Source organism: Macrotis lagotis, chromosome 4 (genome assembly GCF_037893015.1).
Source record: "Macrotis lagotis isolate mMagLag1 chromosome 4, bilby.v1.9.chrom.fasta, whole genome shotgun sequence".
NCBI classification, from domain to species: Eukaryota; Metazoa; Chordata; class Mammalia; order Peramelemorphia; family Peramelidae; genus Macrotis; species Macrotis lagotis.
In genome coordinates this window covers 174,246,998-174,271,181 of record NC_133661.1, presented here as the reverse complement: position 1 = coordinate 174,271,181, position 24,184 = coordinate 174,246,998, and the positions used below count along the sequence as shown (strand labels likewise).

Here is a 24,184-nt window from a genome sequence, read left to right as displayed (position 1 = left end):
CAGAGACCAGTTTGATAGACAAAAATGAAGGTGAGTAATATATAATGTCTGGAAGGTTGACAAGTAAGTTTACAAATAGCTTTAAACAAAAAGGAGTTTGTATTTGATTCTAGAAGCAACAGAGTAATACTATAACTTCATAAGGAAAGAGGCATGATGAGTTTTAGTTTTTAAAAGTCTTCTATAAGGGCCTTTATTGAATGTAATAATTTTTATTGTAGTATGGTTGCTTAAGCATGATCTTACACAAAAGGTCCATTTTTCCCCTGTAAAATTAAAATTAAAATCCCCCTGCTTTGTTGGATAAGTTTCTTGGTTGATGTCTAGATCTTTTGTCTTCTAAAATATCATAATACAAACTCTCTATTCCTCTATTGGTGCAGTTATTAAAGCTCTTGTGACATATACTAGGGCTCAGCACTTACTCTTCAAAGTTAGTCTGGTTAAAGGATAAGCTAGCCCTCAGGAACCTAACACTTACATTATTTCTGGCTGTTTTTGGACTCTTTCGATTTCTACCTTGGCCTCTGGTTCTAAGAAATGTGGACAGTTTTGTAATTTCTTGAAATACCTTTTTAAGAATTTTTTTTGGTCATGGTTTTAAAGTACCCCAAAGCTTCTTAAATTATCTCAATCTGTTTTCTGGGTATGTTATTTTGCTATAAGATATCTCATTTTTTATTTTTTTAATTCTTTTGATTTTGTTTTTATTAATCTTGATTCCTCATGGAGTCATTATAGTCTGTTTGGTCTATTTGAATTTTCAAGGGAGTCATTTTCTTGAAGGTTTTGTACTTCTTGTTCCAAGTTTTTAATTCTTTCTTCCATAGTTCTCATTTCTATTTCCATTTTTCCCTCTACCACTCTCATTTTGTTTTATGGTCATTGTTTAGCCCTTTTTTAAAGTTTTGCTTTTACTTTCATACGAATTCTGGTTGAACTTGTCTCCAAGCAGCAATTCTTTTTGAGTCTTTGCTTATAGATATTTTCCAGGTATTCTCTTCTTCTGGGTTTTTGTCTTCGGCTTTCCTGTCATAATAATTGCTCTTTATGGTTGGATTCTTTTTTCTCCTCATTTTTCCAGCCTATTTCTTAAGTTTGGGCTTTATGCTAATGCTAGAGTCTAGGCACTTTGTGGGAGAATGCTAGCCTGAACTTCGATTCTCATATCTTCTTTTCTGTTTTCAGGATAGAGACCTGAGTTGTAAAGATTTCAGTTATTCCAAAGTGGTATGATAGGGGCAAAATCTGCACAATTCTCTCCTGATGTAGTTCTTCAAATTCCTGATCCAGGGTTAGGTCTATCAGTTTGTCCATGCTTAAGAGTTTCAGTAAACTTCTACTGGATTCGGCCACAATTAGCTCATTGGGAGGCTCTGTAGATTCAGATTAGTCTCCATTTTGGCCCGGGACTCCTGCTTCCACTCTATGCTGGAGGCTAAAAGTAAGGCCTGTCATATTTCTGGGATCAGAGACAATAAATTATTGCTTGCCTTCAAACTTGTTCCTTGTTCAGTACACAACCAAGGACAACTACTAATCACATCTCTCTCCTATTCCATTGACCAAGACTTGGGTAGTACCCATTCCTACATCTGGTGCTAGTTCAGGGATCCCCTGGGATCTCTTCCTGCCAAGGTGTTTCTGGCTCTGGTGTCCAGTCTCAGTTCTCTTTCAGTCTCTGGGCTCTGATACATGTCCTACGAAACCTTATCCACAGACCTGTCTGTCTAATTTCCTAAATCCCCATGGGCTGGAAAAATAACATAAGTTAAATTTTTTTCTTCACCTTCCTTATCAAAATTCAATCTATAACATTTTCCAGATCACTATGAAGAGGATTGGGTAGGGGAATTGTGGTGTACTTTTCTCTCTGTTGCCATTTTCAGATTATTCTTTAGAATGATGGGGTACAGGGATATTGTGAGATTCAAATGAGATAATGGATATAAAGCATTTTGCAAACCTTAAAGCACTAGATAAATGCAAATTATTTGAAATTTATAACTTGAGGAAAGTTTAGTTGTTAACTGTTTAAACTGTTTAGTTAATTTTTAATTTCTTTAGTTTACTCAGAGTAAAAATAACATACTTTATAGTTGTCTTCAGTAAATGTTTATCTTTCAAAAATAACATTCCCCGGTTGTACACCCTAAACGAAAACTTTGATTTCTAAATCATTTTCTGAAACAACTGCAGCTGGGAATCAAATAAGATCAATCAACCAATCAATCAATCAATCAGCAAGCTTGTATCAAGTACATACCATGTAACAAGCACTGTTTTAGGTCCAAGGGATGTGAATACAAAGAATGAAACAATCTCTTCCCTCAAGGAATACATGAGATTAGAGAGAATCATACAGGTCATTCAAGCCTCCTCATTTTCCAAGTGAGAAAATTGGGGGGGGGGGGGCAGAGCTTGATTTGACCAAGGATATAAATGCAATAACTAATAGAACAGCAATTCAAATTCAAATCATGTGACTCTGGCACTCTCCATGGCATCACTCTGCCTCTCAAGCTTTTTTTCCCATTCAGGAAAAGAATATGTAGGATGACTTCAAGGAAATTGGCATGTGAAACCATATGAAAGAAAGAAAGGGGGGAGGAAGGAAGAGAAAGGAAAGAAGAAAGAAAAAACCCAAAAAGAGGAGAAAAAAATTAATAAACACATCAAAAGATGGTTTGGAATTGCAAATGACAATTACCATTTGGAAACCTTAAATAATAAAGAGATAGTTACAAAAATCATGGTTGGTATGAGAAAGGGGGTCGTGTTCTCAGTCTATCAAAAACTAAGCATGATTTCAGAGGCTACTGGTGGTGCAGTGAATAGAGCACTGATCCTGGAATCAGGAAGGTTTGAGTTCAGATCTAGCCTCAGACACTTAATACTGTGTGACTCTGAGCAATTCACTTAATCTCTACTTGCCTCAGTTTCCTCAGCTGTAAAATAGAAACCATAATGGCACTGATCTTACAAAACAGTACTGTTTTGAGGATCAAATAAGACAGCTTGAAGATTAAATAAGATCAAATCAAATAAGATTTTTTTTTTAAAATGCACTTAGTATGGCATCTAGGTTGTCATCTCAAACATTCCCAACCATCAAGTTTAATCACAGAACAACAGAATCTCAGAGTTGGACAGGGCCTCAGAGGCCCAGGTTACAGCATCTCAACAAAAATGCTGCCTAAAATATTCCCAGCAAATTTTAATGTAGGCTCTCATCTTTATCATGATTGCTCTTATAAAGCACTTTAAAGTTTATTTATTCTCATTTATTCTCACAACCCAGGGAAGTAATGTCCATTTTATAGATGAGGAAGTGAAGGCTGAGAGTAATTGAATTGCACAGGCCCTTGCCACCAGCAAATGTCTAAAGTTAGAATCCAAGTCTTCCTAACTCCAAGTCCAAACTGCTTCTCTATATTTCATGGACCAAATACAGTCTGATCTACATCAATTAGTAAATTAAACTAATTAATTAGGATATTCTCATTCAAATTCTATATTCATATTCCTTCCCTTTCATATATAAATCTAGAACAATGTGGTAGAACCTCCTTTTTTTGTTTGTTTTGTTTTGTTTTTTAGTTTTTGCAAGGCAGTGGAGTTAAGTGGTTTGCCCAAGGCCACACAGCTAGGTCATTATGTCTGAGGCTGGATTTGAACCCAGGTCCTCCTCACTCCAGGGCCTGTGCTTTATCCACTGCACCACCTAGCTGCCCTAGAACCTCCTTTTAATGAGCATCATAAGAACATTCAATTTTAAATTATAAAACTATTTTGTTATATGTCCTGGCCATCAGTCCATATTATTATCATTTTGCTAATATGTTTGTAATGACTTTGTTTGTAAAATCCTATGCCAGTAATATTTTCTCAAGTCCACTCCTATCTATTCTTTTATTTAAATAAAGATATAATTATCTTTATATACAACAAACACTTATTAAGTGTCTCCTATGTGACAGGCACCATTCTAGATATTAAGAATACAAAGACAAAAATACAACAGTCTCTGACCTTAAAGAGTTTACTTTCCATGGAATCACTGTATCCAGGCATTACAATGGTAAATATTTTTAACATCTAATCCATTTTTCAAAATGCTGTGCTTTACATGCTAAATTCTTTAATTTTAATGGAATATTAAGAGGGTTAGGGGAGTAAGAATGAATGGAAATCAATAGATCTGGGTTCTAAAACTAGTTCTGCCACAAACCAGTTGTATGACCTTAGGTAAATCATTTATCTTGCTCATGATTTTCCCATCTTTACATCATGGTCTAGTCACTGTCATTTGGTAAAATGAGTACCAACCTAGGATTCAGGAAACCTTGCTTCTAATCCCAAGGTTAAATGTGTGACTTCAGACAAACTATCACATCAATGGAATTCAAATTTGTTGTTGTTCAGTTGTCTGAGGCATTTCCAACTCTTTGTGATCCCATCTGGGGTTCTCTCAAGCTCACTTTAGATGGCTTTGCAGAGTTCTGCTTCACTCAATCATCCAATGCATGAATGTCAAGACATCATCCTCATGTTTTCTTTGATGAGGAAGGATGAACAAAAACAGATGAGGAAACTAAGGCAACAGAGTCAAATAACTTGCTCAGGATCAAACAACTAGGACGTGTCTGAGTTCATATGTGAACTCAAGTCTTCCTGACTTTCCTCTGTGGCTGCTAGAAGGTGATGCTCCTCAGACAGCATAAAAGCTTCTTAAATAAAAGCTTGTCCCACATTTTGTCTTTTATGCCTAGTACCTAGCAAAATGCCTGGCAATATAATGAGCATACTTGATCAATACTGATCAATTGATTGATATGTGCTGGTGTAGTAGAATAAACACTATTGGGTTTCAGGAGATTTGGGCTCTAATCTCCATTCTGAAATTAACTAGATATGTGACCTTGAACATATCATTTAACTCTGGATATTGAACTAGATGATTACTAATATTCCTTCTAATTCAGTCAATAAAAATGTATACTATGTGATTGAGATCATAATATCAAAAAGAAGGAAAATTCACCAAGTGGTAAAGCATCACAGAAAGTATAGCAAAGTTGGATGGTCCAGGGTTTTGGTTGGTTTTTTGGTATTGTTTTGTTTTTGTCTAGACTTAAAATTTCACTTTGTTTAGTTTTCAGAACAAAACTCTCTGGTGGAAAAAAGTCTCTTTACCAATGCTGGCCAATACTTGCTCTGCAACTGATAATTTTAGCAAGTTGGCAAAGTAGGGATATATAAATATAATAAATGGAAAGAATGAAAAAAATATTTTATTATATATTGAGATTATTTTATCCAAGTTATATCCAAATATCATCATATGTTTCTAGGCTATCAGCCATAACCTATAGACCCCAAAATCACTCTTGCCCCTTTGCACAAACACAGAATAATGCCTGAGCAAGGAGAACAGAGTTATATCTCAGAACACTATGGTACAGTATAAGGATTAAATTAATGATTTTTAAAGATTTAAATTTGCAACTTGCAAATCTGCTACATTTATATTTTAACAGCATTTATATTCTTTCAGCAATATAAAAACAATAAGATTTTAACACTTGGATAGCAAGAATAATAAGCTAAAATAAGATGTGACCAGATGGCAAACTTTACCCATTCCCACATGACTATATGCTAGGTGAGTTTCCTCAGAATATGTTCTGTTCACTAAACTTTACCTGCACTAAGAGCTTCCCTAAGATTATGCTCATGAGAGATCCTTCTTCTAAAGAGGTGACCCAAAAGGCTGGTGTCTTGGATTCTCCTTTCCTGCCCAACTGAATTTGGCTTAATTACTTATTGCAATATTTCTACATCACAAATTACAAAGTTGATTTGAAGAACACTGTTGTGCCACCATGTCCAGATCTAGGAGAATATATCATCAAGCTTTGACAAAAACAAAAGGAAACATTCAAACTTGTTCTGCTATTTCTGTGGTCCATGGCACACAAAAGCAGAGGAAATAGGGCAAAGGAAAGTCTCTAAGAATATGATACTTGAACTTCCGGGCCAAGATGGTGGAGAGAAGACAGGCACTGCATTAAGTACTCCCTGTGTCCCCTCAAAAATAACATGAAAGAAACTTCTTAACAGAAACTTGATCAACAAAACCCAGAAAAAGAAGCTGGGAGAATACTTACCAACAAGGTCAGTCTCAGGGGACCATAGGTGAACAGGGACAGGAGACCAGAGGATCAGCTCATGGACCTACATTAGCCTCAGAAACCTTGGTGAGAGGCTTTAGCCTCAGAGACCTTGGTGAGAGGCATTAACCTCAGAAACTTTGGTGAGAGGTGAATTGAGAACCAAATTTAGTCTCGGAGTCTTTGGCCAGGGAGAGGGGAGGTCTGCAGCCTGGAAATAATCCAGCTCAGTAAGGGACCTGAACTCCATACTTTTGGAGCATTCATCCAGGAACAAACAGTAGCTGCCCCCTACCCCTCCAACCACTCAAGCACAGGTGTGGACTAAGGAACTCACTCAGCTGAAAGGGAGATTGACTTCCAGCCCATTGTCCAAGGTCAACTGAGACCCTGCTGCACCCCTCCCTCCCTCCCTCCAGGATTGGGAGAGGGCTTCAATCACTCCAGAGGAAACAACCAGAACTCCCTACTGGCCAACCATTAGAAGTACTAAGCCTCTAGGATCTTCAAGAGCAAACCACTGACAGCAAGACCCCCAACATAAGATCCTAGAAAAATGAAGGAAAAACCAGCTAAAAGGGGGATCCATGGAGAAATACTTAGAAGAACCAGATTCTAACCCAGAGAGATCTAGCACTTCTGAGAAGAATATGACTTGGTCTCCAGCCCAGAAAGACTTCCTTGAAGAAATCAGGAAGGAGTTTAAATATCAATTGGAAAAGTGGGGAAAAGAAACTCAAGAGAAAATTAACACATTGCAACAAAAAAACAAAACAATGGAAAATACAACTGGACAAATAGAAAAAGAAAATGATTCTCTCAAATCCTCAATTGGGCAAATGCAAAAAGAAAATAATTCTCTCAAATCATCAATTGAGCAAATGGAAAACTCTTTCAGAAATAGAATTGTTCGGGGCAGCTAGGTGGCAGAGTGGATAAAGCACCGGCCCTGGAGTCAGGAGTACCTGGGTTCAAATCCGGTCTCAGACACTTAATAATTACCTAGCTGTGTGGACTTGGGCAAGCCACTTAACCCCATTGCCTTGTAAAAAAATAAACCTAAAAATAAAAAAGAAATAGAATTAACCAATTAGAAAGAGTTGCAAAAGGTAAGTAAAGAAAAATCTTCTCTAAAAAGAAAGAATGGAATCTGTGGCAACTAATGACTTCATGAGACAAGATTCTGTTAAACAAAACCAAAAGATCACAAAAAATAGAAGAAAATGTAAAATACCTCATCAGCAAAACCACTGACTTTGAGAACCAATTGAGAAGGAATAACCTGAGAATTATAGGACTTCCTGAAAACATTGAAGAGAAAAAAAGCTTGGCCTTAATATTACAGGATTTAGTGATGGAAAACTTCTCTGATATCATGGAACCAGAGGGCAAAATAGTTATTGAAAGAATACATAGATCCCCTCCAGAAAGAGATCCTAAAATGAGAAAACCAAGAAATGTTATAGCCAAATTCCAGAATTACCAGATAAAAGAGAAAATCCTGCAAGCAGTCAGAAAGAAACAATTTAAATACCAAGGAGGCATAGTAAGGATTACACAGGACTTGGCTGCATCAACTTTAAGGGATCGAAGGGCGTGGAATGAGATATTCCAAAGAGCAAGGGAGCTTGGAATGCAGCCAAGAATCTACTATCCGGCAAAGCTGAGCTTTTTCTTCCAGGGGAAAAGATGTACATTTGATTAACTGGGAGACTTCCAACATTTCCTGACAAAAAGACCAGAGCTAAATAGAAAATTTGGACATTGAACAGAAGCCTCAAGAGATACATGAGGGGGCAGCTAGGTGGCACAGTGGATAAAGCACCAGCCCTGGAGTCAGGAGTACCTGGGTTCGAATCCAGTCTCAGACACTAAATAATTACCTAGCTGTGTGGCCTTGGGCAAGCCACTTAACCCCATTGCCTTGCAAAAATCTAAATTAAAAAAAATTAGAAAGGGGGACAGTAAGGAGATGGGAGGATGGAGGAGATTGGAGGATGGAAGAAAGATTGAATGGGGTAAATTTCATTACAACAAGAGGTACAAAAGACCTATTATAATAGAGGGGAAGAAGGGAGGAGGTGAGAACCACCTGAATTTTCATCTCATCAGACTTGGCTTAAAGTTAACTTACACACATTCAGTTAATTAAGAAACTTATCTTACCTTTTAAGTATTAAAAGGGGAAAAGGGAAGGGGAGGGGGCAGGAAGGGGAGAAAAGAGGGAACTTACAGAAGGAAGTGAAGGAGGAAGAGGAAAATGGAAAAGGGGAAAGAAAGGGGAGGTGGTTGGTGTAGCAGAGCATGAACACTGAAGGTGGCAGTATTCAGAAACAAAATACTGGGGAATATGGATAAAGAGGGAAAAGGGGAAAAATACAAAAAGAGGGAAGATAGCATGGAGGGCAGTAAAGAGTTAGCAATTACAACTTTGAATATGAATGGGATGAACTCTCCATTAAAATATAAGCAAATAGCAGAGTACATTAAAAACCAAAATCCTGCAATATGCTGCTTACAAGAAACTCATTTAAAACAGAGAGATACATGTAGAGCAAAAGTAAAAGTTTGTAGCAAAATATATTCCTTCAGCAGAAGTGGAAAAAGCAGGGGTTGCAATCTTTATCTCAGACAAAGCAGCTGCAAAAATAGATAGTGTGTTCAAAGAGATAAGGAAGGACTCTATACCATCCTAAAGGCTACCATAGACAATAAAGTAATTTCATTACTAAATATGTATGCACCCAATCATATAGCATCCAAAATCTTAGAGGCGAAGTTGAAAAAACTACAGGAAGACATAGACTGCAAAACTCTACTAGTGGGAATGGCTTAACAAACTATGGTATATGTATGTCATGGAACACTATTGTTCTATTAGAAACCAGGAGAGATGGGAATTTAGGGAAGCATGGAAGGATTTGCATGAACTGATGCTGAGCAAGATAAGCAGAACCAGAAAAACACTGAACACCCTGATGGTGGCGTGGGGGTGATGATTAATCTTGATGGACTTGCTCATTCCATCAGTGCAACAATCAGGGATAATTGGGGGATGTCTTTGATGGAGAATACCATCTGTATCCAGAGGAAGAATTATGGAGTTTAAACAAAGACCAAAGACTATTACCTTTAATTTAGAAAAAAATACCATTATCTTATTATGTAATTTTGCTATCTCTTATACTTTATTTTTCTTCCTTAAGGATATGATTTCTCTCTCATCAATTCAACTTAGATCAATGTATACCATGGAAACAATGTAAAGACTAACAGACTTGGGGCGGCTAGGTGGTATAGTGGATAAAGCACCAGCCCTGTAGTCAGGAGTACCTGGGTTCAAATCCAGTCTCAGACACTTATTAATTACCTATCTGTGTGGCCTTGGGCAAGCCACTTAACCCCATTTGCCTTACAAAAAGAAAAAAAGAAAAACTAACAGACTGCCTCCTGTGGAGGGGTAGGGGGAGGGAAGCAAGATTAGGGGGGAAATTGTAAAACTCAAAATAAATAAAATCTTTTAAAAAAAGAATATGACACTTATCCTTTCAAATCCATGGGTCAAAGTGACTCTAAATAGGTTTTATTTAAAGTATGCTGCTATCTAAATGTATAACAGGGAGGCAATATGGTTTAGTGGGAAAAGCATCAGTTCTAGAGTCATTGAAACTGAGTTCAAATCTGATACCTGCTGTGTGGTGTTAGGCAAATCTCTGAATCTCTCTGGAGAAGGACATGACAAACCACTCCAGTACATTTGCCAAGAAAACCCTAAAAGTTATCACGAAGAGCAGGACACAATTGAAAAAAATGACTAAACAATAATTTGTTATTCAAAACCCCAGTGATATAAGTGGTGATGATTCAGAACTACCAGCCTACTGATCCCAAGGCCATTATAAAAATTCATAAGTAACAGGTTGGGCTTATCCCTCAAGTATAACTAGTTCCATTGGATGCATATAGCTTTGCTTTTGATTACCTTCCTCACACAAAAATGCTATCCATTTGCAGAACAAAAGGAAAAGGAACACCCACAACTTTAGACACCTAAAGTTACTTTCTTTTTTCTAATTACATTTAAAGATAATTTTCAACATTTATTTCTATAAGATTGAGTTCCACATTTTTCTCCCTCCCTCCATTCCCTCCTCCCCTTGACAGCAAGTAAACTGAAATAGGCCATACATGTACAACTATATTTAACATGTTTCCATATTAGTCATATTGTGAAAGAAGAATCTGAACAAAAATAATAAAAACATAAGAAAGAACAAAATATAAACCCAATTTAAATAAGTAAAAATAGCATGCTTTGGTCTGCATTCAGACTCCATAATCTTTCTCTGATAGTGGATGGCATTTTCTATCACAAATCTTTTAGATTGTCTTTGATCATTGTACTGCTGAGAATGTCTACCATAATTGATCAGGACACATTGTTGTAGTAGTTAATGTAGACAATGCTCTCCTAATTCTTCTCTTCACTCAGCATCAGTTCATATATTCTTTCCATATTTTTCTGAAATCTACCTGCTCATGATTTCTTACAGAAAAATAGTATGTCATCATATTTATTCAACATAATTTTTTATCCATTTCCTAATTGATGGGCTTCCCCTCAATTTCAAATTATTTGCCATTACAAAAAGAACTACTATAACTATTTTTGAATATATGGGCCTTTTTCCCTTTTTTTTACCATAACTTTGAGGTACAGACCTAGTAGTGGTATTCTTGGATCAAAGAGTATGCTTACTTTTACTGCCCTTAGGGCACAAATCCAAATTGCTCTCCAGAATGGCTAGATCAGTTCACAACTCCACTAACAGTGCTTTAGTGTTCCAGTTTTCCCACATTCTCTCCAACATTTATCATTTTCCTTTTTTTGTCATATTGGTCAATCTGATAGGTGTGAGAGAGTATTCCAGGGTTGTTTTAATTTGTACTAAATTCACTTTCAATACTAAAATTCAAAACAAATTAAAACCAAAGGCAATATTAACTTAGATGTCTAGACTCATTGAAAAATAAATGCCCTGTGGTCAGCTAGGTGGTATAGTGACTAGAGCACCCATCCTGGAGTCAGGAGGACCTGAGTTCAAATGTGACCTCAGACATTTAATAATTGTCTAGCTGTGTGACCTTGGGCAATTCATTCTTAACACCATAGCCTTAAATAAATATATTTTTTAAAATGCCCCTAACAAGGGGGCAGCCAGGTGGCACAGTGGATAGGGAACGGACCATGGAGTAAGAAGGACCTGAGTTCAAATTCGACCTCAGACACTTAATAATTATCTAGCTGCGTAACCTTGGGCAAGTCACTTAACCCCATTGCTTTGCAAAAAACAACAAACAAAAAAATGCCCCAATACTCTGTCACCAGCTTCCATTGAACAATATTCTCTATAGTGAATGAGAGACTTTCCTCCTGCCAGTATATTGTGTCAAAAAAGTAACCAATATAGTATAGTTTATTAATTATATGCCATTATACCAAAATATTCATTCAAGAAAAAAATTAATTTCATACAATCTTGAACCAAAATTAATTCTAATTATATGAATTCAATTATATATCCTCCAAATCCCTTATCACTTACCAAGTAATTTCTTTTCACCACAAAACATTATGACATCAGATCAGTTCCCAGGGAACCTCAAGAGACCTCCTGTGTAAATAATATAAGTGCACATCATTAATATTTTGTAAGAATTCATTAAACACAAACCTTTTGAATTTCATTCTTCTTCCTTAGTCAAAATAAAGTCTAGGAAGTCATGGATACAATAAGGAACAAGATAATACATATTTAATCATTTCAAAACTTTTCTAGTTATTAATAGTTTTGTAGAGAAACCTGACATTCTAGAATTAAGATATAAAGAAATTGAATGTTGCAAAATAGAATATTAAGGACAAATAGTATTCTGCTCTTTTTCCTTTTGATTTGGACCAAAAACTGTATCTGTGATTCCATCATGGTTGAGAATTCTCTGACATGAAAACTATCTATAGCCATGTGCAAACTCTGGGTCACTGATGGAATAAGTCATTTGCCTATGATTACCCAACATTCAACAGAGAATGACATTGAATCTATATTTTTAAAACAAGGAAATAAAATTGAGATTCATATGGGTCTAATGGGCAAAATTTGGGCTTAAATCAGGAATAGAGCTCATTGTTCACTGAAATATCCACTGAATTTAGAGAAGTAGGCATAAATCTTAGATGTTCTACATATATATGTCTGTGACTAAATCCATCTGAGTCTTAATTTATTCATCTATAAAGTGAGAGTTGAACTACTCTTGCAACAATTTTTCTAAGGTTATGTACAAAGGAATTCAGATGTCTGATTTTCGATTCACAGCATAACACATTTTAAAATGCCATTTTAATTATTTTAATAAGTGCAGGTTAATCATTCTATTGTATGCTATTTCATTAAATGTTTTTCAATTATTCAGCAAATTTCCTGTTATTTTAATCCTGCAAACCATAATTTTTTAAATATAAGAAATAAAAAGTGGCTTTATGCTAGTCTATAAAGTAAAATCAAGCTTAAATCAGACAGATAATACAAAATCTAAAAACTTTTGAGAGCTATGGTGAGAAGAAACTGTAAAACATGAAAAAGAGAAAGAAACTGCACTAAAGAAGTCTTATTTTTGAAAGAATTATTATTTGAAAAAAGCAAAGTATAGAGTGATTAAATGTCTCATTCAAGTTATAACTACTATAAAAAGTATTGTTTAAATATATTCAAGAGACAGTTATGGTACAGTGGATAGAGTTCTGGTTCTGGAAACAGGAAGATTCCTGAGTTTCCAATCTGACCTCAGTCACTTGCTAGCTATGTGACCCTGGGAAAGTCACTTAACCTTTGTTTACCTCTATAAATGAGCTTGAGAAGGAAATAGTTATCTACTCCAATATCTTGCCAAGAAAATGCCAGATAGGGTCATGAAGAGTCAAACATTACTAAAAACAAATGAATAAGGAGCATGTTCAAAGTGTTCAGAGAGAAAAATAAAAATAGATTAGCTAGAATTTCATAACATCCATTGTGAAAACTCTTTTGGGTACCTACTTAAGTAAATTCTTTCAATGAGATTTAACTTTTGAATATAAAGAACAGTGAATAAGGGATACTATATAAGTAACCCCATCTCATTGGAAAGTGAAGGTCAACTGGTTTCACCTAAAACACAAGTCAAGATGTAATGAGATTTTTTTTCTCTTTCAACAAATAATATAAGTGAATATAAAAGGAACGTTTAAAATTCCAAAAGTGAAGAGTCAAAAGAATACTGTCATTTCAATAAACTATATGAAGAAAAAGGATGCTGGTACAGGGATTCTTAATCTGTGGCCTGTGAACTTTTAAAAATATAGATAGATAGATAGATAGATAGATAGATAGATAGATAGATAGATAGATAACTCTTTCAAAATAATTAATTTCCTTTGTAATTCTATGTATTTATTCTGTGTGTTTAAAAAATTAAGAAAAGATCTAGAGGCTTTACCAAAGAACCAAAGGAGTCTATGACAAAAAAAAGAAGTCATAGAGGGGGAAGTACCTGAAAACTCTCAAGAAGTGAGGTCAACACACTTGGGATCAGACCAAGATCTTCCATGGCATTAATCCCATCAGAAGGTCTTACTATTTATTTCATTTCCACCACAGAAGAACTCTCTTCCCTCTCAGGGACACTGCTCACCTCTGAGATAAAGGAGGTGGCCTCTGTCTTTTCTGATATGAATACAGTCCCAAGGTTCTCAGGGGTTCACACAGATAGACATAGGGGACATTCCTCATTCAGTTTGGTCTGCAATGCCCCACCACTAAGTCTGCACAATTATTTTTTCTCAATTATGTGCAAAAATAGTTTTCAGCACTTATCCTTCTGTAAGCTTTTGAGTTCCACATTTTCTACCATCCCACCTCCCAAAAGCAGTGAGCAATCTGATATAGGCTGAAAATGTACAGTCACATTTAATATATTTCTATATTAATCATTTTGTGAAAGAATAGTTAGAACTAAAAGGGAAAAAACCATAAGAAAGAAAAAAATAAATCATTTTAAAAAGTGAAAATAGTATGCTTTGATCTGTATTCAGACTCCACAATTTTTTCTCTGGATGTGGATGGGTCCTTAATCACTAAACTTCTAAGAGGAGTTACCTCCGTCATAGTTGATCATCTCACAATTCTGTTAATGTGAGCCTAACACTATTCTAACACACTAGTTGCTGCCTAAATTGCAGGAGTACCTAGGATGAATTAACCCAACTGTAGAAGGCCTTCACTGATAATTTGACCCTACTTAGTGACGTGAAAATTCAAAGTAGAGTTACAACAAAAGCCTTGGTCTTCAAACTCCCATTCAGTGTCATTCTAACTGCACCAAAGTGCCTGACAAAAAAGTTATGAAGAAGTGGCTTTATAGTTCTACTTTAAAATATTACAATGATTTCTTTTGGAGACCAATGACTAATGTAAAGGAGCAAGGATGTCTTTAAACTGTCCTTCATCTACTAGGGAATGAGTGAACAAGATAAGGTATATAAATGTGATGGAATACTATTGCACTATAAGAAATGATGAAGAGGATTGCTTCAGATAATTGTGAATTCTTATATAAAAATGATACAAATTGAAGTGAGTAGAAGCTAAGAACAATTTATACAATAATAACAATCTTGTAAAGACTAAAATTTTGAAAGACCTATGAAATCGGATCAACACAAGGACCAACCACGATTCCAGGTCATTCATTATGAAACATGCTGCTCACTTCCGGAGATATGATGGACTCAAAGTGTTCATTAAAATATATTCTATTTGGACATGGCCAATGTGGGAATCTATTTTGCTTGTTTTCATAATAGGAAGGAAGAAGAAAGGAGCAAAGGTCTCACTGAGGGGAGTGGTCATCTCTGAGGAAGATGGAAAGAAGTGGAGGGGGGAATTACATGATAACTTTGCTGTCTATTGAAAAAGGAATATCAAGTTGTACATAATAGATTTACAGTGTCAGATGCTATCCTCTTTTTTTCTATTCCACTTTCTTATGAAAATGGTTGTTTTAAGTTTAGATTATTTTTAATTAAAATATTTTAATAATAACTTTTTTGAAAGGAAAAATCTGGACTGTTTTTGTCAAAGGTCACATCATAAAAAGTGTCAGAGGACATAAAAAAGTCAGTCTCTTACAGTTCCTCACATGTGACCCATCATCTCCCTTCTCTATGCCTTTGCCTTAGTTGTCCCCAAGTTCAGAATGCATTTTACTTCACCTCCAACTCTTAGATTCCCTAATTTCTTTCAGAATTCAGCTGTAATACAACCCTCTATACAAAGTTTTTGCTTGATCTACCACTTAACAATGATTGTCTCTTTTCTCCTAAAAAATTGCTGTTTTTAATTTGTATAAATCTTCTATGTAACTACACATAACTATGTCTCCCTCAATAAAATATAAGCTCTATGAGGACTATTTCTTTTTTAATCTTTTTATTCCCATCACTTAGCAAAGTGACTGTCAAATAGCAAGAATTTAATAAATATTTGTTCATTCATTGGTTTAATTATTGGTAAATTATAATTTTTCATGATATTTTTATTTTATCATTTAGTAAATCAGTAAGCATTTATTAACCACCTACTATCTTCTAGACTTTGTACTAAGTACTGAGGGTACAACGAAAGTCAGAAAACATTCCTCTTAGTGAGTTCACAGTCTATCAGAAGAGATAATATACAAAGGTTCTAGGTGATTTAGGATACTCTACTCAGTCTGAAAACAGAATCAGAATTAATTAAAATTAAAATATTAATATTCTTTTTTCTTCCAAATTCTGCTCTAAATTGTATATCTATGTTAATATAAAAATCTAGATCAATATCTTAAAAAAATAAAACCTAGTTACAATATGATACTTTCTCATATTAAACCTCAACCAACCGTATTTTAATTCTGAGTTTAACATTCATATCAAAGCAGCAAATGTCCTGAATTCTTCCCCAGGAACAGAAGTTGTCTATAACTTAATCCTCAGCTATAATATTTATAATTTTAAAGTAATTTTGGCACCTAAAATTCTTCAGCTACCTACACACAATTTATCAAAGAGAAGGCATTAAGTCTCTTTAGCATTCCTTAAAAGCTTTGGAATACATTACCTAGTTTTTTATTAGAGATAATTGACTTTCTATTCATCTCAAAAGAGAATGTTATGCATCTATAATTTCTGAATCTTTCCCATTATTTCAGAAACATGAAAACAGGATTTAGTCATTTTATCCTATATGCAAAGGAAAATAGGAACAGTAACTGTGTTGAACAAAATAAATGAAGTATGGTGGGTATAGGGAAGTTGCTGCAAGCAAATAGGTCATAGACCACATCACTACTTAGCTAGCCTTTAACCAAACTTTGATAGGGACAGGAGGAGAATACAGTTTCTACTCTGTGCTAAGGTATTTTCCTGAGACCACAGCAGCTGGGTTCCAGAATGACTCTCATGGCTCTTCTTATAAGTAATTTCATGGTACTCTACCTCAGGGCAGTGAAAGGAACATGAGTCTCTCAGGTTAAAAATCCCATCTCTGACACTTAGTATCTCCTTGACTTTGGACAAGTCACTTTACCTACAAAGATACCTATCTAGAAAAGAAGGGGATAGGACAAGATAAGTTCCAAAGCATTTTTGAGCTCTGGACCTACATTCATTTTTGTTTTGGTATCTTTAATATTTTATTTATTTATTTTTCCAATTACATGCAAAGATAATTTTCTTTTTTTTTTAGGTTTTTGCAAGGCAATGGGGTTAAGTGGTTTGCCCAAGGCCACACAGTTAGGTAATTATTAAGTGTCTAAGGCCAGATTTGAACTCAGATACTCCTGACTTCAGGGCCGGTGCTCTATCCACTTAGCCACCTAGCCACCCTCAAAGATAATTTTCAACCATCATTTTATGAAAGGTTTTGAGTTCCACATTTTTCTCCACCCCTTGCCCCCCTTCCCCTGACAGAAAGTAAACTAATAGATTATACATATATAACTAAGTTAAACATATCTCTCTATTAATCATGTTGTGAAAGAAGAATCAGAAAGGGAAGAAAAACCATGAGGGGGGAAACCATAATACATAAAAAAAATTGAAAATAATAAGCTTTGGTTTGCATTCAGACTCTATAATTCCTTCTATGGGTACTTAGTCTCTCTAAATCCAAGTGCCCTGCCTATAAAATGAGGAGTTTGCACCAGATAGTCTCTAAGTTTCCTTCCAATTCTGAAGTCTGTTTCTCTTCTTCCTCACTTTATCACATGATTTGACTCTTTCAGTTAGTCTCTTAAATGAAATTCAACCTCCACTGAATTTATTTTTTGCTTACAAAAGCATAGAGAATAAAAGGTTTGATGGGAAAAGACTAACACCCTTGATTATATGTGTATATGTATATGTATATGTATATGTATGTGTATACATATATGTATATGTACATATACATGGACATTAAATGTGGATTTAGGTGGTCTGTATTCTATCCTATTACTATACACTATTAATTAATTTGACAATGTACCATGTGATTTCTTAGGATTTGCTATTGAACCTTTTGGCTTTAGCAATTATGAAACTCCTTCCTACTTCTGAGTGACCTTTGAGACCATACTCTTGGTTCGGACATTCATACCAAATGTTTCGTTGATATCAGTAATACTTACATATACTACAAATTTGGCCCTTTCAATGAAAACAATATAGACTTTTGAACTATTGCTTATCATTCTTTCTTACCGTAAAAAAGACTGTGGTATTACAACTTCTAGAACAACAGCTGCAGCATCCCAAAGGGAGTGTATATTTAGCTTTAAAATTATGTCTGTAGGAAAAAAAAAAATGAGATGCCATTCTAAAGATTCTGTGGTTAAGTACCATGTGTACTTAAGAGAAACCAAGGAAACATATTAAACAAAAGAATAGGAAAGGGTCCATAGATAAACATGCATCTCCAAACCCCACTAACTCATAAATCAATTGAGAATAATAACTTTAGATGGGCCAAAGTCAATTAATCAGTCATTCATATCTAATGAATGTGTAGGTCATTTGTGTAGAATGCAGCTTCATTCTGCATTTTGGATGTAGTTTATCTGGACCAGTTTATTCGCATTACAAGCAATTGGAGAGAAAGCAACTGTCTATCTTTCCCTGTTGGTCAAAGAATTCTGCAAATAGCAATTTCCAATTAACTTCCTTAGTAATAGTGTTGCAAAAGATAAAGAAACTAAATCAATGGAAAAGGTTTCTCTAATATTTGACCAGTGGTAATATGAAGGGGGGGAAGCACTGTTCAATCGTTTGGACCTCTCAGGAGTCAGTTGATACCTCTTGTATCCTACCCTTCTTATCACACTTGCCATAACTCTTACAACACTTAGAGGTCTCTTAATGTCTGTAAGTTTCCATGATATTCAAGTTACCAGTCCACATATGAATGCTTTACTTTTTCTTTCTTACTATATTTCATGAAATGTTTTTGCTCTTAATAAATAATGTCAGAGATAGGATTTGAACTGGAGAGACTCATGTTCCTTCCACTGCTCAATTGCATGGATAACTATTAAAGCTAAGTCCATTGGTAAATAGTTGCAAACTATGGTTTTAAGGGATGCTGACCTAAAAAATACCCAAGATGCCTCCCATATTATATATAATTATTTTTCTCTTTTTTATTACTGTTTTACTTTTCCAAATACATGTTATAAAAATTACTTTAACATTCATCAGTATGCTTATGCATATTTCTAAGCTACAAAATTTCCTTCCATCTTCCCTTCTTATCCCCTCCCTTCAGCAGCAAACAGTCAGATTAATATAATACTCACACAATTGTGTTAAACAAATTAGCCATTTTCAGTATGAGGAATTAGGATTAAGGAAAATAAATATATGAGATATATTTTTAAAAAATGAATACAGTGTTCCTCAGATTCTGAAGGATTTTTTTCTATTTTGTTTTGTTTTTCTTACTCTGGATGAGGATGTCATTGTCTATAGCGGGTCTAATAAAGTTATCCTGGCTCTCTGAACTGCTGAGAGGAGCTGCATCCATCAGGGTTGTACATCCATCACTGAGTACATTGTTCTCATGGTTCTGCTCCCTTCACTCAGCATCAGATCTTGTAATTCCTTCCATGCTTCTCTAGAGTCTGACCATTAATGGTTTCTAATAAAACAATAGTATTCCATAATATTCATGTACCATAATTGTTTAGCCATTCCCCAATTGATAGACCTCCTCTCAATTTTTAATTCTTTGCCATTACAAAAAAAAGCTGCTATGAATATTTTGTAACATGTGGGACTTCCCCATTTTTTATGATTTCTTCTGGGTATAGGCCTAGAATATAGACTGGGTCAAAGGCTATGAATAATTTCATTGCTCTTTGGGCATAGTTCCATATTGCTCTCCAGAATGGTTGGATCAGTTCAAAACTCCACCAGAAATGCATCAATATCCCAATCCTTCCACAACCTCTCCAATACTGATCATTTTCCCTTTTCTCATCTTAGTCAATCTGATAGGTGTGAAGTGTTGCCTCAGAGTTGTTTTAATTTGCATTTCTCTAATCAATAATTATTTGGAGCATTTTTTCATATGATTATATATAGCTTTAATTTTTTCATTTGAAAACTGTCTGTTCATATCCTTTTGATCATTTATCAATTGGGGGATGATTTGCAACCTTTATAAATTTGTTGCAGTCTCTATATATTTTAGAAATGAGAACTTCATCAGAATTCCTAGTTGTGAAGACTGTCTCCCATCTTTCTGCTTTCCTTCTAATTTTGAAGTTTATAATGTACTCCATTTCTTGTTTGGTCATAAATTTGTCCCCTTTCCATAGACCAGATAGAGGAGTATTTCTAGGTCTATTAGTTTATCTATGGTGTAGCCCTTATGTCTAAATCCTATACCCATTTTGACTTTATTTTGATATAGGGTGTGAGATGTGCTCTATGACTAGTTTTTATCAGTCTATTTTCCAGTTTTCCCAATAATTTTAGTCAAATAGTGATTTTTTATCCCAGAACCTAATGTTTTGGTGTTTGTCGAAGAGTAGATTACTGTAGTCATTTACTGCTGTTTCCTTTGAACCTATCCTAATCCACTGATCCATTACTCTACTTCTTAACCAGTACCAGACAGTTTTGATGACTGCTGCTTTATAGTATGCTTTTACATCTGGTAGAGCTAGGCCACCTTCTTTTAAATTATTTTTATCAGTTCTCTTGCTATTCTTGACCTTTTGTTGCTTCAGATGAATTCTGTTCCTTTTTTGTAACTCAGAGAAATAATTATTTGGTCACATTATATATAATTACAAAAAAGAAATGAAAGAAAAGTGCTAGCAAAAATTTTAAGAGGGGCAGCTAGGTGACTTAGTGGATAAAGCACCAGCCTTGGAGTCAGGAGTACGTGGGTTCAAATCCGGTCTCAGACACTTAATAATTGCCTAGCTGTGTGGCCTTGGGCAAGCCACTTAACCCCATCTGCCTTGCAAAAAAAAATTTAAGAAAGAAAAATTATTTTCACCTTGTTAGGAAGGAAGAATGCATCATGAAAATGGAACACTTAAATTAGATCTTCAAGTAGCACGGGAATTTAAACAGAAATGGGAAAGAAGTCATTCCACAAACAAAGGTATAGAGCAAGGGAAGGTCAAGATAAAGCTGAAGATTAAGACTAATATAAATATTCATATAATACATGATGAAAGGTAGTAACAGATAATGCTGGAAAAGTGACTTGGTCATGGTAGCATATGCCTGTAATGCTTGCTACTAGGGACTGGTGAAACTGGTAGATAGTTTGAATTGAGGAATTCTGAGCTACAATAGGGTTGATAAGGACATGAAATCACCCACCAAGATGGGAATTCATCAGGAGGAGAGGGACACCAGGCTAAGGAGGGGAGAATTGGCCAACCAAGCACAACAGGTCAAAGCTTCTAGTTCAAGTCTGTGAGTGGCCACTGTACTTCCACCTGGGCAAGATAGAAAAACTAAGTCTCAAAAAACTAGTCCAAAGCCATAATATTATGAGATTATTTGTATTTTATTCAGTAGGCAAAGGAAGTTACTAAACATTTTTAAGATCATAACTGCATTAGGAAGATTGTTTAGGCAGCACTGTATTCACCTTTAAATTAAAGAGTCAAGGCCAAACCAAGGAAATTGGAATAGTTAGACAAGAAGAGATGATCACCTGAACTAGTGTGGTTATATAGGAAAAATACTATAACAGTAAGAAGTTAAGGCAGGGGGAAACTTGTGGAGAAGCATCTAACATAGCTGTGGGTCCTTCTAGATTTCTCTGTTCTATATCTACAATTCTAGGATCATCCAAGGACTTTCTAGACTTTTAGCGTTTGGTAGGTAACTTCTTGGGCAACTGGAAAGTGCTTTTTCTAGAGTACCAAGTCTGGAATCAAGAAGACTTATCTTCATGAGTTCAAATCTGGCCTCACTTATTACCTCTGTGACCCTGACCAACTCACTTAATCCTACTTCCCTGGCAAGAGAAATGGTAAACCACTCCAGTATTTTTGCCAAGAAAACAGCAAATGGAGGTCACAAAGAATCAGAGATAAGTGAAAATGATCAATCAACAACACAAAGGTAACATCTCAAGATGAAGCACCACCCTAAATATTTACACTCTTCTAAGGGATTTACAGGGAGGGGGAGATGGGGACCTGACAGGGATGGACAGAAAGTGAGAGGAAGTGGGGGGAGAGATGATAGATTACTATAATTCAACATAGTTTCCTTTGTAAGTTGTATTTTATGTGTTTAAAGTCATCAAGGGAAGGGATACATAGATCTCTTCAGCAAAATGCCATGGGGTGTGGGTCTCGGTATCTGTGTGTGTGTGTGTGTGTCTTTCTATCTGTCTGTTTGTCTCTCTCTCTCTCTCACACACACACACACACACACACACACACACACACACCACATACACAGGCATGCATGATTAAAAATCTTTGCTCCAGAGTAACAATCAATCAATAAGCATTTATTAAATGCTTACCAGTGTTAACCATAATTTCCTTTTTGGCTAAAATAAAACAATAAAGTTATGTAAATGAAGTTCAATTCTTTAAGATATTACACAACAACAGATAATTTTGGAGACAATTTATACAGAATGAACTCAGAATCATAAAACTTTTGGCAGCTAACCAGGTTATACATTTGTATGTCATTTATTTTCTTGCCATAAGATCTATTCCTATGTCAAACTGATCAGGTTCAATTTTCTCCAGGATTGCTATCTCCTCTTACCAACATGTCAAAAAGATAAGAATTTATCTCTTGTCTAGAAGACCAGAGTAAGTTTTCCTGTCTTTTCTGGAATGACCCTCCATCTAACACACAACTTGAAAGCCATTCTTTGAGATGCACATTTGAAAAGTTCTGCACAAACAAAGCCTTTTCCCTTAGATTTATCAAAAAGAACAGACCCTTGTGGGGGGGGGGGGGGGGCAGTGCAGAGGCAAACATCCTGAAACCTACAGTCCTCAATTAGAGCTGATAGAACAATTTTTTTTAATTGAAACTATAGAGATGGGCGGCTAGGTGGCGCAGTGGATAAAGCACCGGCCTTGGAGTCAGGAGTACCTGGGTTCAAATCTGGTCTCAGATACTTAATAATTACCTAGCTGTGTGGCCTTGGGCAAGCCACTTAACCCCATTTGCCTTACAAAAAAAAAAAAATATAGAGATCAAGAAATGTTTAATAAATTATTAAAGGATATTAGATTAAACACCAGGTACTCAGCAATGGGATAGAACTAAGTAGCTCTAATCGGTTATATGTTGTCTTTCTATGATACTTCCCACTTTCCTTTGGGCCTCTTCTTTCCCCCTGCAACTGTTACCTAATGTTATAGTCAAGTCCCAAATCCAATTGTCTTTGACTATCTTAAATTTTCTTTTAACATATTTCATTGGCATCAGTTGTGATAGTAGCATATAATGGGAGTGACCCTAGTTCCTATAATTATGAGATATATATATAGATATAGATATATACACGCACATGTATATGTGTGTGTGTGTGTGTGTGTGTATATATATATATATATATATATATATATATTATAAAAAGGGGATTTTTAAGATCATCTAACTAAACCGCATCCTTTTATAAATGAGAAAACTAAGCCCCAGAAAAGGCAAGTCACAGCTAGAATGTGTATCTAGGACTTCCAAATTCAAATCTAGTGCTATATCACACAGCTACTTAGGATCAGAAATACAGAACAAGATGATGACCTTAGAGGTCATCTAGTACAACTCTCTCAAATTACAAATTAAGAAACTGAGTCTCAGAGACGTTAAGAAACTTGCCCAAGTCATATAGTTAGTAAATGATGGGATTTGAATCCAGTTCCTCTGGTTCTAAATCCAGCACTCTTTCTCCCATATCACACAGATGAGTGCTACCTGAGAAACTCCTGGGAGCAGCCTACCAATCCCCAACTTTTCTGCCTAGCTATGCCCTATTCTGGAAACTCCTAAGTTGTATATTTCAGCAATATAAAATATTTGACTTGGGCTAGTCTAACAAATATCCTGCATTAATGAACCATATATTCCCGTTCTAATAGATAGGTCTTTTTTATCAACATACTGCTCAAAGTCACAAGAAAGGCACATAGGGACAATTTTTCCCATTTTTTTGAGAATGAGGACAGGAATAGGATAGAATTAGTACACATGAGGAGCCCACCATAGCAAAATTTGTGAAGGATTGTTGTATATCCTTAATCCTCTTTCAGAATATTTCCCCCAAAACCTCTCACATACGTAATTACTTTACACTTGCCTTCCCTGGCTCTGTGTCTTTATGGTACTCCCCCCCCCCCCCCCCCCCCCCCGCCAAGCCTCTTCTTCTCCATAGTTTCTTCTAATTCAA

The 24,184-nt window shown here is 35.5% G+C and overlaps 1 protein-coding gene across 10 annotated transcripts in view; it reads right to left on the bottom strand.

Moving 5' to 3' along the window:
- ATP8B4 (ATPase phospholipid transporting 8B4 (putative)) overlaps positions 1–24,184 on the bottom strand; it is a 437,330-nt gene that overhangs the window by 315,053 nt on the left and 98,093 nt on the right. For 7 of the 10 annotated variants that reach the window (XM_074234707.1, XM_074234702.1, XM_074234708.1 and 4 more), the window contains one exon: positions 11,780–11,848. The exons of 1 other annotated variant lie outside the window; for it this stretch is intronic. In XM_074234707.1, the coding sequence (XP_074090808.1) occupies positions 11,780–11,807 (28 nt within the window). In that variant the 5' untranslated portion in view covers positions 11,808–11,848. Of the gene's footprint in view, positions 1–11,779; positions 11,849–17,994; positions 18,080–24,184 lie in introns of those variants that run through there. 2 more of the 10 variants (XM_074234704.1, XM_074234711.1) reach the window with 2 other exon arrangements.